This window comes from Phocoena sinus, chromosome 4, assembly GCF_008692025.1.
Source record: "Phocoena sinus isolate mPhoSin1 chromosome 4, mPhoSin1.pri, whole genome shotgun sequence".
Taxonomy (NCBI): Eukaryota; Metazoa; Chordata; class Mammalia; order Artiodactyla; family Phocoenidae; genus Phocoena; species Phocoena sinus.
This window is the reverse complement of record NC_045766.1, coordinates 74,573,622-74,590,749: the sequence shown is the minus strand read 5'-3', so window position 1 is coordinate 74,590,749 and position 17,128 is coordinate 74,573,622. Positions and strand designations below refer to the sequence as shown.

The 17,128-nt window shown below is 46.5% G+C and overlaps 2 protein-coding genes across 3 annotated transcripts in view; both read left to right on the top strand.

Moving 5' to 3' along the window:
* The window catches only part of LOC116752734 (kalirin), a 531,375-nt gene extending 530,506 nt beyond the window's left edge, over positions 1-869 (top strand). Inside the window, exon 35 of the mRNA XM_032629477.1 lies at positions 741-869. Coding sequence (XP_032485368.1) covers positions 741-793 — 53 coding nt within the window. The 3' untranslated portion in view covers positions 794-869. The remainder of the gene's footprint in view (positions 1-740) is intronic.
* A 2,239-nt stretch (positions 870-3,108) lies between these two features.
* The window catches only part of LOC116752735 (kalirin-like), a 117,692-nt gene continuing 103,672 nt past the window's right edge, over positions 3,109-17,128 (top strand). Inside the window, exon 1 of one of the 2 annotated variants that reach the window (XM_032629489.1) lies at positions 3,109-3,370. In XM_032629489.1, the coding sequence (XP_032485380.1) occupies positions 3,286-3,370 (85 nt within the window). In that variant the 5' untranslated portion in view covers positions 3,109-3,285. The remainder of the gene's footprint in view (positions 3,371-17,128) is intronic. The other variant, XM_032629488.1, reaches the window with a different exon arrangement.

Here is a 17,128-nt window from a genome sequence, read left to right as displayed (position 1 = left end):
CATCTCCCTACCACCCCCTCCATATTGTCCTGAGGACAATTACAACATCTAGATGTAAGTTAGAGGATTCAGGCCCCTATTTTCTCAAATCCCTCAACTCAAAACTCGGTCAGATATCTGACATCGATTCCCTTCTCTTTCACGTTCATGTTGAATCTGTCCTAGTGGCTAGCTCCACAAGGACTGGGATTGTTTTTGTTCGTGAATGTAGACCCAGTGCCTAGAACAGAGCCTGGCATATAGTAGGCACTCAGTAAGTGTTTGCTGAGTTAATGAATTGGTCTGAAATCAGTCAGTGTCCCAGTAGTGTTCAAGACTTCCTCGCTGGGTTGTAGACATCACTGGTATCATTCTGGAAGGCACACGAGGATGGCAGTGGGACTCTTGGGTTATTGATGCCTAGCCAGTCTCCAAAATGTGCTGACCATATCAATTCAAGATGGGTAGGTGTTCCTAATGGTTTTATGCCTTTAAGTTGACAGTAGGATGGGTTCCTGGGTTATAATAAGGACCAATGGAAACATGCCTGATGGATCCTTCTCACGGAGACTAAGACTACTTTAGAGTCTACTTGTATTCTGATTTTTTTTGAAGTTATACAATATTATATAAATTACAGGTGTACAACACAGTGATTCACAATTTTTAAAGGCTGTACTCCATTTATAGTTGTTATAAAATATGTGCTGTATTCTCTTTGTTGTACAATAGATCCTCGAAGCTTATTTTTTACCTAATAGTTTCCAGGACTCTGATTTCTGAAGCAAGGGCTGAATCTTCCTCAGACATCTGATTCAAGCCAGTTTCTACACGATGATGTTGTCAGCCTCTTGCAAAAGATTATGATGGAGAGATGATCCAGTGTCACTTAAACACAAAGGCCCACAGGAAGGTTTAAGTAGAAAAGGAACTGGTTACTCACCAAGCAACTTTGAAGCATTTTTGAATTCCTATGAGAGTGCCCCAAAAGTATTCAAGGAGGCGGATTGGGTGGGTAGACCAAATATGGACTCTTGTATCATAGCATCCAGACAGTGGATCACAAGCAAACAAAGTTCACTTTTCGAAGGGCTGAAGGTGCTGGCCATTTTCTGCTCTGGGCTTGCAAGAACAGCAAAATGGGTGTTATATTTGGTGATATAGAAGAGAGAACTAGACAACAGTACTGCTTGCCACATCCCGCGTTAATTCAAGCTGTCGAGATGAGACTGACCGATAGGATGATCAGTGAATTCCGGAATCTGGGGTGTGGGCTGCCCGCGCAACTTTCATTTCGCTGTTTCACATGTGGAGCACCAGGGGTACATTTCTTGCTCGACCGTGAGATTCTTATATAACACTTGCCAGGAGGGGCCATCAGGGAGGTGGCAGTGGTAGAACTAGAAGTTAGATTTTGACTTTGGGTTCTGCTCTTCCTACATGGTGAAGCTTTTTAGAGTTTCTCTTAAGAGTTAAAGCATCGAAGCCTCATCATCATTCATTCATTTAGTTTCTTCAGATTTAAAAGAGGACCCTACCTTATAAGGTTTTTTGGTGTGGATAAATGACCTAATGTATAGAAGGCAACCAGGAAACTGCTTGGCACAAATAAATGCTCAATAAATGCTAGCTGTTGTTACTCATGAAGGTGTGCTACTGTGTTTACTGAGCATCGACTGTGTTCCAACCATGTGGCAGGTGCTGCAACACAAATAAGGCCAAAACCTAAGCATGGTTCAAACTGAGAAAGGAAGCCCCAAATCTTAGTAACTCCTAAAGTCTTGTCCTGTGGCTGTCCTTCTTCCAGGTTGGAATTGAGTGATCAAGCTTCTGGTTTTTGTCCCTCTTACAAACTTCCCTTTTTTTTTTTTTTTTTCCTGATGAATGGGCTACTTTGAGTGCTGTATGTTTCCAGCCATCCCTTTTCCTAAATCTGGATGCCAAGGAATGGGAGAGACGCTTTGTGAGTGATAAACGCAGTGGCTCATGGGAAGGTCCAGTTGGTGTGGTGCCGGTGGGCTTCTCGGGGGGTCGGGGGCATGTGAGCTTCACCTCGAAATATGAAAAGGCTTAAAAAGGAAACGGATAGGGGTTTAAGTAAAGGGATGATAGACCCACTGGGTGTGGTTGGGGGGTGGTGAATGGACATCTTCCACCATGAGTAAGGTGTCTGCAGTTTCTCTGTAGGCACTCACTCAACTGGAAGTATAAAACATCTCTCTAACAGCTACTTCATGGATATGTGTTTTTAAATTCTCTTAGCAATCCTGTAACATGGGAATTCTTTTTTTTTTTTTTTTTGGTATACGGGCCTCCCACTGTTGTGGCCTCTCCTGTTGCGGAGCACAGGCTCCGGACGCGCAGGCTCAGCGGCCTTGGGTCACGGGCCCAGCCGCTCCGCGGCATGTGAGATCTTCCCGGACCAGGGCACAAACCCGCGTCCCCTGCATCGGTAGGCGGATTCTCAACCACTGCGCCACCAGGGAAGCCCCGGGAATTCTTTTTCCTTCTTTTATTTTTTAAATGAGGAAACTGAAGATCAAAAGAGTGAAATGACTCATCTAAGGTCAGACAGCTACTAGGTGACAAAACAGCTTTGAACTTCCGTCTTATGGTTTCTTTCCAATACTGAGCTTTCCCACAACATCATTACCACCCCGGAGCCGATAAAAAGAGGAGGCACAATTATCATTAATTATTAGCCTGAAATATTAAAAAGAAGGAACGAAAAGCGTAGGTGAAGGTGTTTTCAACACAGAGGGGGCTGTCCATGTTCGGAGGCTGAGGAGAAGGAGGGGGTGAACCTGTCAGAGAAAAAGCACTACTGAGTCTCGAACCTTCTAAATCTGCTTCTCTCCCACCTCTTTGGCCTCATTGGATTGCGGGTTTTAAGCCAGAGCTGATTGTGGCGGCCTTTGAGGAGAGGAAGCTGCACTAAAGGGGAAGCACCTGTTTTGCGCCTGTTTTGTGTACGCTCCTCCTCCCCTTGCGTGCCCCGTGCCAGCGGCCAGAGCGGCCTTGCATAAGGGTCTGGGCCACGCTGCCGGTGGGACTCGGGCAAACAGCTGGACTGTGGAACTCCGCCCCCAGCGCCGCCCTCCCCGCCGGCCCCTCCCCTTCTCCCCAAGGTGGCCCTGGCTCCCAGAAAGTCGGAGTCGTTGCCGCGGTGCGTGAGAGGAGGGCGGGAAGGGACGGCCGAGGTTGCGAGCTGGCTTCGGGGCCGCGCGGCCGCGGCGGCCTGCCTGCTGCGCTCCCACAGCGGCGGGCACCCCGGGCCATGCGGGAGCGCTGGGGCCGCGCGGCAGCATGAAGGGCGGCGACCGCGCGTACACCCGAGGTCCCTCTTTGGGGTGGCTCTTGGCGAAGTGCTGCTGTTGCTTCCCTTGCAGAGGTGAGTGGCTGTCGGTGCTAAGCCTTCTTTTTAGGCAGAGACCGGGCAAGCTGAATATGGGGTGGCGGGGTGGGGGGGAGTAGACCGTGGTCTGGGGAAAATGCGGGTGGGGAGGGGAGCACGGCAAAGGGAGGGTTTGCTCCCAACTGTGTTCATTGCAGTTTCTGCGGCACGAAGCGGTTCGCTTGCTCTCCACTCTCAAGGAGCTTCTGACTTGGATGCGGAGCTGAAGTTTGGGAACTCAGTTACTTACCGGCGACTTTGGATGCTGGGCTCCAGCCAGCAGAGGGGTTGGGGCGCGGATGCGAGGGAGAGGGAGAGGCCACTCGGAGCTCTGCGCGTCCCTGTAGTGGCAGAGTCACACTTTTCGTGCTCTCATTTACATGTGGACCTCAGCCGCGGGGTTAACAGATGACTCTTAGCTATAGGAATGTTTGACACTTGTCTCTACACCAGGAAATATTTTTGCCAAGTGACAACTTTCTTTGGGGACTAGAGCGGGCTTTTGTCTGCCAGGGCTTTGGCAGGTCACCGTGGGTCTGCGGCTCTGGGCCGGAGCTTGGCTCATTAATTAACCAAGAACTCTCTATGTACCCAATTAAGACTGTATTTAATTATTCTGCTAATTTTAGTGTTGTCGAGGAGACTTGCAGGAAGCAACTAATTTCCCCAGAATCAGCCTGCAAAACACGATGGTGAGAAGGATGACAGAAGGAAAGTCATCAATGTGTAGCCTATGCTGAAAAAGAAACCGAGCCCTTCCTAGACAGAGTTAACAGATGTACCTAACACAGTTCATGTCACTTTAACACCTCAGCTTGGAGGGTGGGGGAGATTCTGTTTCTGTGTGGTTAGAAGTGAGAATATAGGCTCTCACTTGACATAAGCCTTTTTAAAATTTCACCTATTGGGTGTCTCGCCTCCACCCCTATTTGCAATGCCCCAGCCTCCTTACCCATCCTCGCCTAATGAGTCCTGATGGAACTCTCTGGGAGTTACTGGTGAATAAACTTCATCCAAGTGACCACCGAGTTCTCTGTGCTCACCCCACGCATAGCCCTGACAAATTCTCCATCCTAAGCAGATAGGAGACTACAAAAACTAATTAAATCTGAAGGACCTTTCCCCAAGTCATTAAGGTTCATAATTTCAGCGTCAGATTCTCTCAATCCTGCATTTAATTAGAATAGCTTGGAACTGAGTAGTAGCTAACTCTCAAAATCAGAATTCAGAGGGAGAAGGAAGTTTAACAGGCCAGGGACCCTCACAAAAATCCAAGCCTAGTTCAGAAACATTCAGAACCAAGGCTGGGAATTGAAGCAAGGGGGTATTAAAAGGGAGAGGAAGCAGGAAATGGCCAAAGGGAATCCGAGTGGGTGGGTTTGCGCTCAAGGCTGGGCTGCTTTCATGGTGAAGGGTTTCCAAGCAGGATTTCTTGGGAGTCCATTTCCTGTCCAAAGGCAGAATTTGGGAACGTGGGCGGTGCTTATCTAAAGGCCCTGCAGCTGCCTCCTTGAGTCCAGATGTGTGGCAGCCGCAGCTCCCTTACAGAGTAATTCTCCAGGGGTCTCTCAGCCTTTGCTTTGTTTGTGAATTGCCCTGGCGGGCCCTCCGTGTAGCGGTGAGAGGAGGGGGCAGGGAGCCCCCTTGGGGTGCCTGCTGGGTCACCTCCTGTCTGCAGGACTGGGAAAGTGGTGGCTGCAGGCTCTGTGGCTTGCAGGGGGCGGGGGGGCGGGGGTTGCTGGAGCCAGAGCTGGAGGAGACCATCGTCTCTCAGCTGAAGACAGAGGGAGGCAAAAGGCCCAAGCCGTGAAAGCAGCTTAAAAGGGAGAAGGAGGGTAACAAAGGCGGGTGCCTCTTGCCTTCTCCCTCTTCAGTCCTTATTCTTTGCCACATCTGAAACATGTGAAGATGGAAAACTGGGGCTCCAATCTGAGAAAGATGGTGGGGGTCGTGACTCAGCCACCCTTCCAAGAGCCCCTGGCAGCCGCTGGACAGGATGATGTGTCTGAGGTGCTGGGCACTGCCCGGGGGCTCCCTGAGTCTGCTCTAACAGCAAGGAGAGCTCAGAGTCCCCACCCAGCCCGAAGGCATATATTCGAAGCAGACTGTAAAGATAATGTCTTATACTGAGCTTGAATGCAGTGTCCAGAGCCCCAGAACTCCATAGGAAGAAGCTTGCCCAACTGCAACACAGAGAAGGGTTCGGGCGAGAGTCTGAGAGGCTGATGGGAGTGCAGGGCATCTACACCAGGGACGGTTGGCCTCCCTTTTCAGTTAAGCCAGTTCCTCTGGTTGTACAGGTGACTGTGAAGCTAATGGTTTAGAACTCACTACTATGGTTCCTGAGTCAAGGGGCCTTGACTAACTGGCTTCCAGTCACTCAGCATTTAAAGGACACCTCCTTCTAAAGTCTGGGACAAAGGAACCAAGAGGAAGTGGAATGTTCTGGTTCTTTTTGACACAAAGCTAAGCTATCCTGGACTTGCTCTGGTGAATCCTAAGTGGTTGTAATTGTTAACACTAGGGTAAGAGTCAAGGATTTAGTGACGTACCTGTGTGGCCTTTAAAGATCATATTTGAGAAAAATATGGACGAAGTTAGTGGAGCTTGTCTTTGGATTTGGAAAAGTGAGAAAGGCAACTCTCTTGTGTTCTTCTGTTCCAGTTTTTGGTTCTATTGAGTATGGGTGTGGCAAAGTGGTTTGATGAAAGATGACCTTCCTTCCGTACCTTGAAATAAGTATTGAAGGGCAGGAAAACTGAAAACCAAGGGTAGAACAGACATAGAGATGGGTGAGAAGGAAGAAGGACAGCAAATACATTTATAACTGCCTTTTTGGAAGTGGAAAATAGCCAAACATGAAATAGTGGCATGTGTGTGTCTGAAGGGTGATTGATCACTGATGTCACGCTCTGTGGGAAATTTCAGGATTTCTTTGACTACTTCGACTTTCCTCTATAGCTGAAGGAGTGGGTCCATTCTGGGTTATCCTTTAGTGATCTTACAATTTGAAAAAGCAACTTGTTTCCGAGTGACAGAAAGGATTTCAAGTCACCTGGAGGGTTGCCAAGTCATGTGCTACAGACCAGAATTTGTGACTTCTTAGATCATGGAGCCTAGAGACTTTTCAGACCTTGATAGTTGGAAGCCAGTTTTAGAGCCTTTAATTTTCTAGTCAATTAACTTTGGGTATATGGACAAAAGTCCCTTCTTGGAAACCTTTCCTGACTGTTGCCCTCCTCTGCTTCTCCACAGTGTGCATGGCGTTTGTTTATACTTGCTTACTGTTGTATCATTGTCCTTGCCTCTCAAGCCCATGTGCCATCACATCTCCCCATTTGTACTGTGAGACAGTACCTGGTTCAGAAAACTGTCTCAGAAGTGAAGAGAGGAAAGGGTGGCGACTTATCCAGGCCGAGTAAGCTCACAGGAGAGTTGCTGGGATCACAGTCCCATGGCTCTTTCGCCACAGGGGCGATTGGGGCTGACATCACAGGGTATGGGTAAGAGTTATGGGGGTTTACAGGGCATCCCGAGTCATCCTTATCTATAATTTCTTTTTTCCCCCCTGTGTTTCCCCAGAATCACTAAGCAGAAATCTTATGATTGGATGTGCATATTCCTTCTTTGGCCCATGAATTAATACAGCTCATTTTATAAACTGAATTTAATGTGTGAAACCATGACACCAAGTTCCTTTAGAAAGGTGTTGGTAACCTCAGAGAGGAACAAAAGTGACATTCACTTTTGTTTACTTTAGTTAACCACCCAAGGGTCAGAGAAGCCTTGGGGCCTTGAGGTATACATCCCTTTTTATTTCTTTATCTTCCAGGAAGTGCCTTTACCACTATGAAAATTGAATTGACCACTTAGCATGTATGTTTGTCCATTATATCTCTCGATTTTCTCTGCCTCCCAGGGATATACCTTAATCTGGGGAGAATTTCCACACATACATACTGTTGCCAACCTAGATATTATGGTTTTCTTCCCATACCTGATTCTCTGACTAGTGGGTAGTAACAAGAATATCAATTATTCCCTGCCTTCCAGTCATAATGTAGCCTAGTAGAAATAGGAGTATATGGATTTGGTTGGGGTGGAGGAGATTGGAAGCGGAAGCCAAATGTCCTCTTTTGGTACAACTGTGGGTCCAACAATCACTGATCATGCTGTAGGCGTGTCACCCCAGGGGTTCCATGTGCTACAGGTTGGTAAGTCCTAACCTGAGATAAAAAGATAAAAACTCAGGGCTTCCCTGCTGGCGCAGTGGTTGAGAGTCCGCCTGCCAATGCAGGGGACACGGGTTCGTGCCCTGGTCTGGGAGGATCCCACGTGCCGCGGAGCGGCTGGGCCCGTGAGCCATGGCCGCTGGGCCTGCGCGTCCGGAGCCTGTGCTCCGCAGCGGGAGAGGCCACAACAGTGAGAGGCCCGCATACCGCAAAAAAAAAAAAAAAAAAAAAAAAAGATAAAAACTCAGACTCTGTGTTTTTATTCAAAATAAAAGGTTTTTGGTTTGGTTTTGTTTTTTCTAAAGTGAACATGAGGGATTCACTTTGGAGCCCCAGAATGCTGTAAGCCTACCTTAGTCTGGAGCAGTGTTTTTGGTATTGTACTTAATGAAGTTCCCCTTGAATCTTGGTGCTTCTCTTCTGCCCTAAAAAGACTCCCCATCCTTTTGAAGTGCTTCTCCTTTTCAGTGAATGTGAGTGGCTGCACGGCCCGCCCTCTCCTTCAGACCAAGGCCCAGCTTTTCCATGCCCTCAAAAGAGCACGGGTCTAAAAGCTGAGGGGGGCTTCTCAAGCAGAAGGGGCTATACCATGGGAAGTTAGAACTGGAAGCAATCTTAGAGATTATTTAATAGATCTTTTTTTCTACAGGAGGAAACTGACATCCAACCATTTAGTAGCAGAGTCAGACCTAGAGCCCTTTTCCAGCCTTCTTTCTGCAACTCCATTTTTGTCTTCCTGGGCATGCAGTTTCTCTTACTCTAGACAAGCCCAACTTAGAAGGGTAGAGGCTGACCCCAAGCTGGAACTTGGGTGTTAACTGTGGAATGATCTGTGGTTCTGGGGGGTGATTGCATTGCCTGGAGCCACTGAGATCTGGACCTCCCTGTTCTGCCTTCAGTGGCTGTTCTGTCCCAAGGCCACAGAAGGCAGAGACCGCAGTCACACCTCTGTCCTTCCCAGAGCAGCTTCTGCACGTTGTTCTTCGTAAATATCTGTCCATGTTTTCCCCTCTGGTTCAATTTAATTCCAAAGGCCCCTTTCCCCGCCTTTCTTTCTTGTCTCTTTTCATGAAGTGTATACCCTTTCCGGTGGAAATGAATCAATGAAATACATTCCTATCATTCCGTTTTTGAAAGTCGCTGGTTTTTATGTAACACACAGTGTTTTAATCCATTTGACAAATGTTTATGTGCTGACTGCCTGCCAGCCCTGCGCTGGATACTGGGGGAGAATGGATGGGAATCATAACGGCACTGACCCCGCTGGGCTGCTGTGAGGATTAGTTAAGACAGTGTATGTAAAGGGCTTAGCGTAGCACCAGGCGTATAAAGTGCTTTAAAAAGGTTAGCTACTAATGGTAACAGTAGTTGGGAATACTAAACAGAGACCCCATACTCAGGGGACTCACAGCTAAATATCTGTGGGTCTTCTAGGTGGTAATGCTGCAAATCTACATTCCTAAGCAACTTAATGGTCTTGGTTCAAACCATTGTCCGCTGTGCCTCAGTGCTGTAGAGTTGCCACTGTGGGGAAAGAAAGCTTGTGATCTATAAGTACGAGAGGGAGTTCCTTTTTTTTAAATTAAACTAATTAAAAATTTTAAAAAGATACAATGCTTCTAGTATTATAATCACTGTGGTTATGTAAAAGAACATCTGAGAGAAGGTACTGGCAAGATACCCGAAGCATCCTCAAGGTATTCTTCTCTGAGGGGAAACACGGTGTACAAGAATTGGAACATGGCTACACCAGGATTGAAGTTTAGGTCCTGAAAGCCTATGTTATGTAAAAAGACATCACTTCCTGCCTGACCCTTGACTTTGGCTAACAATCTAATCGAGAGCCATTTTTCTGATCCCATCAGCCAACGTTTGTTGCATACCCTTCATTTGCCAAGCTTTGCACCTCTTCAGGCTGTTTTTGCCTAGGTAAAAATCATGACCTGCCCACAGCAGCCCCCAAGGTTCTGGACATTCTCTGAGGTTTGGCCATTATCTTGTGTATTCCTTGTGGTTGGGAAACATGGGTAGCTTGGCCCTGCTGCTTGGTCTATTCAGTGACTAATGGAGTTCCTCTTTTGAGGTTGACAGAACCTTCTGTGTTGTACTTCCTGCAAGGAGGTGAGCCCTGGTTACAGCTGCAAGGCAGCCAAGAGGCTGCCAGGTTGGCTTTAGCCAGGTAAAAGAGCAAAGATCAGAGTTATGCAACAGGTCCTTTCACATTCTTCTTGCTTTGCTGGAGACCATAGTGAGGAAACTGGCAGATTGAAAGGGAGGGAAACCCCTTCCGCTGCTCGGTTGAAACAGTACCTAATAAAACATCTCTGTATGCAGGTACTTGCTCTCCTTGGGGTGGGATTAGTTGTAGGCATCTGTTTGGTCTCTTACAGCACCTGGTGTGCAAAAGGCTCTCAGGACAGTCCCAGTTTCTGCTCTCCCACCATTAGCATCTCCATTATTGCCCCCAGGGAGAAAGGGATATTATCTTTCCCCATCCAAAAGAGAAGCAAGCCTCACTGTTAAAAAGGATTGCAAACACTTCACTTCTGCACGGGTTTTGGATGTCAGGCTCACACCTGTGTGCTGCCTCCTCATCTTTCTCTGCTTAGAGCAGAAGTTCTCCAGGAGTGGTTAACACTGGAGAAAATGTTGGACATGCAGATGCTTGGCCCCATTGACTCAAACTCTGGAGTGAGCGCCAGCAGTCTGTGTTTTAACAAGCCCTCCAGGAGGCTTCATATTTTTCGTTTGTTCTTTTCTCTCCTCTGCACCCTCCCCACCTTCTTCCTCCTTTCCCCCGGCTCCAGCAAGGGCGTCTGTGACCTGCTTCCTGGGGATTCTGCTTTGAGAAGTGGGGGAGGCCCTTACCACTCACTGTTACTTGCCAGGAGGGTCGGGGGTGACAGGGACAAGGTTGGAATTAGGAATCACCTACATCTTCCCTGAACCCTTCAGCCCCCAGGGCCGAGTGAGGGTAGTTGTGGCATCGTTCTTCCCATTTAAGACTCCTTCCCTCTTATGTTGATTTTCCTCAGACTCTTAAAAGGTAACTATGCTTACTTCAGAAAAAAATCAAAAGTTAGGCAAACAAAAAAGACCATAAAAGCATAACTTTGTAGCATAATCCTAACTACCTCGTAACAACTACTTAATCACTTAATGTATCCTTTTCTATATGTTTACCCCTTTTAAAATAAATGGGTTCATATTTATAAATATATTCTGCCTTAAAACATGATTTCACTTAATCTTCAGAACGTCTTTCCATAGAGGTGCATTTCCAGGATCCTTTTAGTGGCTACGAAGGGTTTCGCTGTAGACAAGAATTGAACTTGACAGTTGTTGGTACTGATTTAATATAATGGCTAAAATTTGGTGAGAAGGGATGAGGAAGACCCCTGGGCTAAGAAGTAGATCTTTCCAGAATCAGACTGTACAGGCAGATTCTTGTCGTGGAGTTTACAAATCTCCACTCCCTACATCCCACCCTTCCTTTCCGCGAGGTATATTTCACCCCACGGGAGGGGTACGACTTACCCCTCTCCCCCGTGAGACCAGTGTGCATGGGGCTAGAGCTGCATGTTTTACTCCCTCAGCCTTTTCTTGCTCACGTGGTGTTAGGAATCTCCTCACTTCTGAGACTCCTCATTGTGCAGTTGCCTTCATGAGTAGGTCCAGGGATTTCTCTTTTTGAGACATGCCTCCAAAGATAGGTCATTTCAAAATTATTGTTACTGGGAAAGAGAGCCTTGATTTTTTTTTTATCTGCCTAGCAAAATCATACATAAACATTGGGAAAACATTTGAAAATATAGATAAATGAAAATAAAATCCCATTACCTAGAGAGAGCTCTGTTAACATTTTAAATATATCCTTTTAATTTTTTTCCATGTGTGTATTTTTTCCAGAAATAGGGTAGTAGTGTTACAAACTTTTTTCTCATAACATACTAAACAACTTCCACGACGTTTTTGTGGATGCATTCAGTGATATGCCAGCTCAGCTCAGGTTGGGATTGTTAAATATTCAATAGTTAAGCCATTGGTAGCTTGAAATCAGCCGTGGTGGGAGTAGTTATACTAAGAATGTTACCAGACACCACAAATCAAGGATTTTTGTTTTATTCAGAGAGCTGGTTTATCACCATACTACTAGGTGCTCATTTTATCATGTGTAAATATGGCTTGTTTTTATTTTCAACCTCCCTATTTTTGGTTGTTTCTCATTTTGCTATTATCAACAATATTGTAATGAGCATTCTTATAGTTAAGTCTTAACACACACCTATAATTACTTCCTTAGGATAAATCCCTTGAAGCGGAGGTCCTAAATGAAAGGACATCCCAGATTTCAAGACCTAGTTGTTGCCAGTTATCCCCAATTTTATACCCTTTGAAAGGAAGAGTGTACTGTTCTTTGTTTAAAGAGGATTTATGAGAAACATCCTCTGGGACCAGGAATTTCATGTCTCTCCTATTGTTTACTTCTGTTTACATTTTCTGAATTAACTTAATTCTTTTTAGATAAGGAAATATGCTGGCTGAAAGCCTTTGATGCTTAAGCTACGTACTGATAAGCAGGGTGTAAAAAAATTCATCTTGTGGGGTGTTCTGGATTGAGAGGCAGTATATCATGATGATTAAGAGCTTGGACTCTGGGGCCAGAACGAGTTTGAATCCCAGTTCTGCCAGTTACCTGTGTGACTTTGTGCAAGTTACATAAACTCTGCCTCGGTTTCCTTGTCTGGAAGATGGAAAGGATGATGGAATCTAGTCACGGAGTTTTTTTTTTTTTTTTTTTTCTTGCGGTATGCGGGCCTCTCGCTGTTGTGACCTCTCCTGTTGCGGAGCACAGGCTCCGGACGCGCAGGCTCAGCGGCCATGGCTCATGGGCCCAGCTGCTCCGCGGCATGTGGGATCTTCCCGGACCGGGGCACGAACCCGCGTCCCCTGCATAGGCAGGCGGACTCTCAACCACTGTGCCACCAGGGAAGCCCTAGTCACGGAGTTTTTACAAGGCTTAGATGGGTTGACGTACGTAAATCACCTAGAACTGGCACGTGGTGAGTGCTATGTAAGCGTTGGATTACTGTGAGCATTAATGAGCATATAGAAGTCTCTGTGGAATTGTGCCAACTATCACATTCAAATGATTTCATTAGTTCCTTAATCATATGAGAAATGGAGCTGAGCATATTTTGTATTGATCCCCGAATATTTGAGTACCATGTGGCAGGTATTAGACTAGCAACCATAGAGAATTTAAGATGGTTCCACGCCCCTGAGGGTCTTGCAGTCCAACTTGGGAGCTGCCCCATAAGCATAAAACAGTAAATAATGACCAAAAAAAGGAAAATAGTTGCTGAAGACAATAAGAGGAGAGATGCTTCAAGGTCCTGCCTGATTTCTGACTAAAATAGCTATGCAGAATTTGATGAGAGCACAGTGCCTGGGGTGATCTGGGAGGACTTCTCAGGAGATGTAGGGTTGTCTCTGGGCCCTACAGGGGCTTTTAAAGGGCTGAGTACATAGTGTGAGCAAAGCAGCAGGGATGTGCAGGGGACCACAGAGGAGAGGTGAGACCTGCCTTCTCCAGCTGTGCTGTCTAATTCTGTAGCCACTAGCCACATGTGGCTATTGCAGACTTGAAATGAGGGGCGTCCAAATGGAGCTGTACTGTCGGTGTAAATTACATACAGTACAGAAAATGTAAAGTAGCTCAGTAATCTTTATATTCATTACATATTGAAAGGATCATATTTTGGACATAGTGGGTGAAATACAGTATATTAAACTTAATTGTACCTGTTTGTTTTTACTTTTTTACTGTGACTACTAGAAGATTTTAAATGACATAAAATTATATAATTTTATTTTTTATATAAGACACGTGGCTCACATTTGTGGCTTGCATTATATTTCCTTTACATGGAGCTGTCCTAGACTTTATAGCCCACAATACATTGATGTGCCGGAGTGGAAAGGATATAGAGTTAGAAACTTTCACCCCATTCCAGGGCCAACCCAAGGCCGTCCTGCAGCCCCTCCATAATTGCAGGAGGATGGCAGTCTCTCTGATGCTTAAAGATGCCCATGGGCATTCTCCACTGAAAATTTCAAGCAAAGCGGTTATACATTTTCCTTTCTGAGCAACGTAGTTTGTGAGGAAACAAACAGGACTGAAATTGCAAGTTCTCCTCATGGAGCGCCGATTAGCCAGCTTTTAGGAACAGAATGTGGGGAAGTCCTGGAAAGAATAGTGAACAGGAAGACTGACAACGCGCTACCATCTCCCAGCTGTCTAACCCCCAGCTGACGGACTTCGCTCCAGTCCTGCCTCTTCATATGACATGAGAAGTGTGGCTGGCCTGCATGTCCCCAGGGTCTCAGGGATAAGATGGGGCGGAGGGAGCCCGCTGCTCTGACTCAGGACCGAGGTCCAGAGAAGGCATGACTAGGTGGGTGCATGCAGCTCCTGGTTGAACTCGGGCAAGTTTTCGTTTTGCCATTTAGCTGAATGACGTTTGAGTGTCTGATTCATTCTGAACAGCATTTCTCATCCCATTTTTGTCCTCCTGAAGCATCACCGAGTGCCTGGCAGAGTGCAGTGCTATACAGGCTATTGGGACCATCTCCCTATTTGTGTAGGGAGAGTTGAATATGTAGCACGCCTTGCTTGTATGGCATCATAGAACACTAGAATTTTGCGGCATCGCAGAACATAAAGCTCTCAGTTTTATCCATGAGAAGGGCACTTTGGAAAAGACAAAAGACTTGCCTGAAGTCTGAGCTGGTAATGAGTAAAATGGTATCATTCTGTCTGTGGCATATTGCTCATACCTTTACAGAGAAGACAGTGAAACGTAGAATAGTCCTGCCCTTTTTTTTGAGGGGGGAGGGATGGAGAGGGTAGAAGCACTGGATCAAGTCTTCTGGGAAATCCAGCTCTTTGGAAGGAATCTGGGGGGGCAGGGATCCCAGTGAATCAGAAATCGCTCTCAGGTTCCTGAAACTATGTCCTAGCCACCTGCTCTAGATCTGCTCCCATAGGAATCTATCCTACAGTGGCCACTTGCATCTGGTGTTTCTAAATGTCTAGACGGATTCTGGGGGAACTTTACCACTCTGAAATCACAGCTGGATTCCCAGAACCTGGAGCTGAGGGCTAGGTCCCACAGGTCCTGACAAAATCAGGATCTGTTCCACTGGCCTGGAGTCTCCAAGTGAGGCAGGGCTATACGGGGGACCTTCTTTAGACATGTCATGGGATCTTCCTGTGACCTTCCAGGCCTTATGGAAGGCCAAGGCTGATCCAAAGCCAGGCCTGGATAGCCAGTGTGCTCCAGTCTAATCAGGGTCCCATGAAGCCCTCCCAGACAACCCAGGGAGGTTTGTGGCTGCCACAGTATTCTGGGTGCCTTACTCAGAGTTTCCTGGGCTGGTCATCTCTGACTCCTCCAACACTGGGGGATCATTGGCAATCACAGCCAGTGAACAAAGTGGGTGTGCCATTGCTCTTGTAAATTTACAGTTTAGAGAGGGCAGCAGATCTCTCTCTCACACACACACAGATCTTTGTAAGTGCTCCCAAAGGGCACTGTGAGAGGATCGGTTGGAGTGAGAGGGGAGGAGGTAGAATTTACACTGGGGCAAAAGGGACCTTGTGTGAGGAACTGACGTAAGTACTGAAAGTCTGTTACTGCCATTCTTCTGGTCCCCAAGTGGACCACATTTAAAAGGTCTTTCCAGAAGGTTTTGCTAAATATCATGGGAGAACACAGGGAAGTAGAGTAAAAGAAGCATAAAACGAGACAGTTTATGGAAGTCACCTTGCTTGACACTGGCTTGCTTCAAGAGCTCATGCGCCATTCTTTGGTTCACAAGCACCTGGGGGGAACCTGTACTGTGTCCATAAGGGATCATTGCCAAGGCCCTCACTTCCTAATTCATGACCTGAGTCCTAGGGAGCTGTCATGTTCCTACATATCTTGACACTGGGATCCAGATGGGAAGGGCCAGATTCCCATTCACCATTACACACCTTGGGCTTCTCCCCCAGCTCTAGTTTCTGCTCTGAGGTGTTGCCATCTACAGCTGCCACCTCCTGTAGGGATACACCCTCAATCACGCATGAGGGCAGGTTTCAACTGAGTCAGAGTGAACCTCTTCAGCAGTGCTGTAGACTTGACTCTACAACATGCGGGTCAGTGTACTCAGTGGAGTTCTGAGACCTTTTCCGGTTCCCATTCCACAAAGGGTTTAAAAAACAAACAATCCTATTTGTTTACTTGGATTCTGTGTGAAGGTGGGCGAAGACCTCAGTAACCTTCTGGGGTTTTTCCCAGCCTTTCTAATTTTTAAGTCCCTGTTTCTTTGTGCTTTGGTTTGGAAATTATATCCCCTTCCCGATTTAACTGACACCCTGACTACCAAATAGTGCTTCCACTTGGAGTGTTATCAGCTACCTCTCCCAGAGTGTCTGTGGATCTCCTCAAACAGCCAGTTCCGCAGCTCCTTCATGGTGAGGTAGTCAGGTCTAAGTTTAACTGTGACCTTCTGCCAGCATACACAAGCGAGGACTCCAAGAGCAAAATCAGAGCTGGTCTATTCTCAGGGTGTGTGTGTGTGTGTGTGTGTGTGTGTGTGTGTGTGTGTGTGTGTGTTGTAGGAGTTAGAAGAGTAAGTGGGCAAGTCTCCCCAAAAGACCAGATCAGCCCTGGGGGGAGAAGTGGAGGAGTTCAGGGTGGGGAGAAGTATAGTCATCCCAAAGGATGATTGGGGTTTATCCTAGCTTGGCTGGGTCCCTGGGAGAAAGTCAGCCAAATTCTCCACCCTCTTGGTTTCCTCCCACTGTAAAGTATCAGCGACATAGCTCACCTGGCTTTGTAATTACCGTGGCTTCCTGCCAAGCATTATGCCACAATTATGTGTAGGCTCACTCTGGCCTCTTATTCCAAAGTCACCAATGCCAGGTTCATGAGATACAATCTACACATTGTATTGTATAGATTTCAGCCCTTGTTTCATTGTCTGGGGTGCATCTTTGTTGGGTTTGCATCTTTTTCTCTTTCTCTTTCAATGTGTACATATCTCAGAGACAGGACAGAGGCAGTGTCTGTAATTCTGTTGGTAGAATAGCTTTGCACATTTTTATACTAAAAAAAAAATTTTAGTATAAAAATATGCAAATGCAAAGGATTGAAACTGGTTTAGTGTGTAAAATATTTCTTATAACTTAGTCACACCTCCAATTTGTGTTTATAGTCATAATTAGCATCCTACACCATAAAATTCATACATACATAGGTGACATTTCTAGAATGGTATCAGATTGTGACTCAGATAGGACAATCTTATTTTTCTGTTTGCTCTCTAACAAACAGAGGCAGGTTTGGAGACGCCACGTGGAGCGTATGTGTCTTTCCAAAATGCCCTGGCGTGCACTTGAGAGGAGAATCAGATCACAAAGCTTCTAGAGCTGGGATTCTAGCACTTTGTGACAGTGTCCAGGTTAGTCTTACAA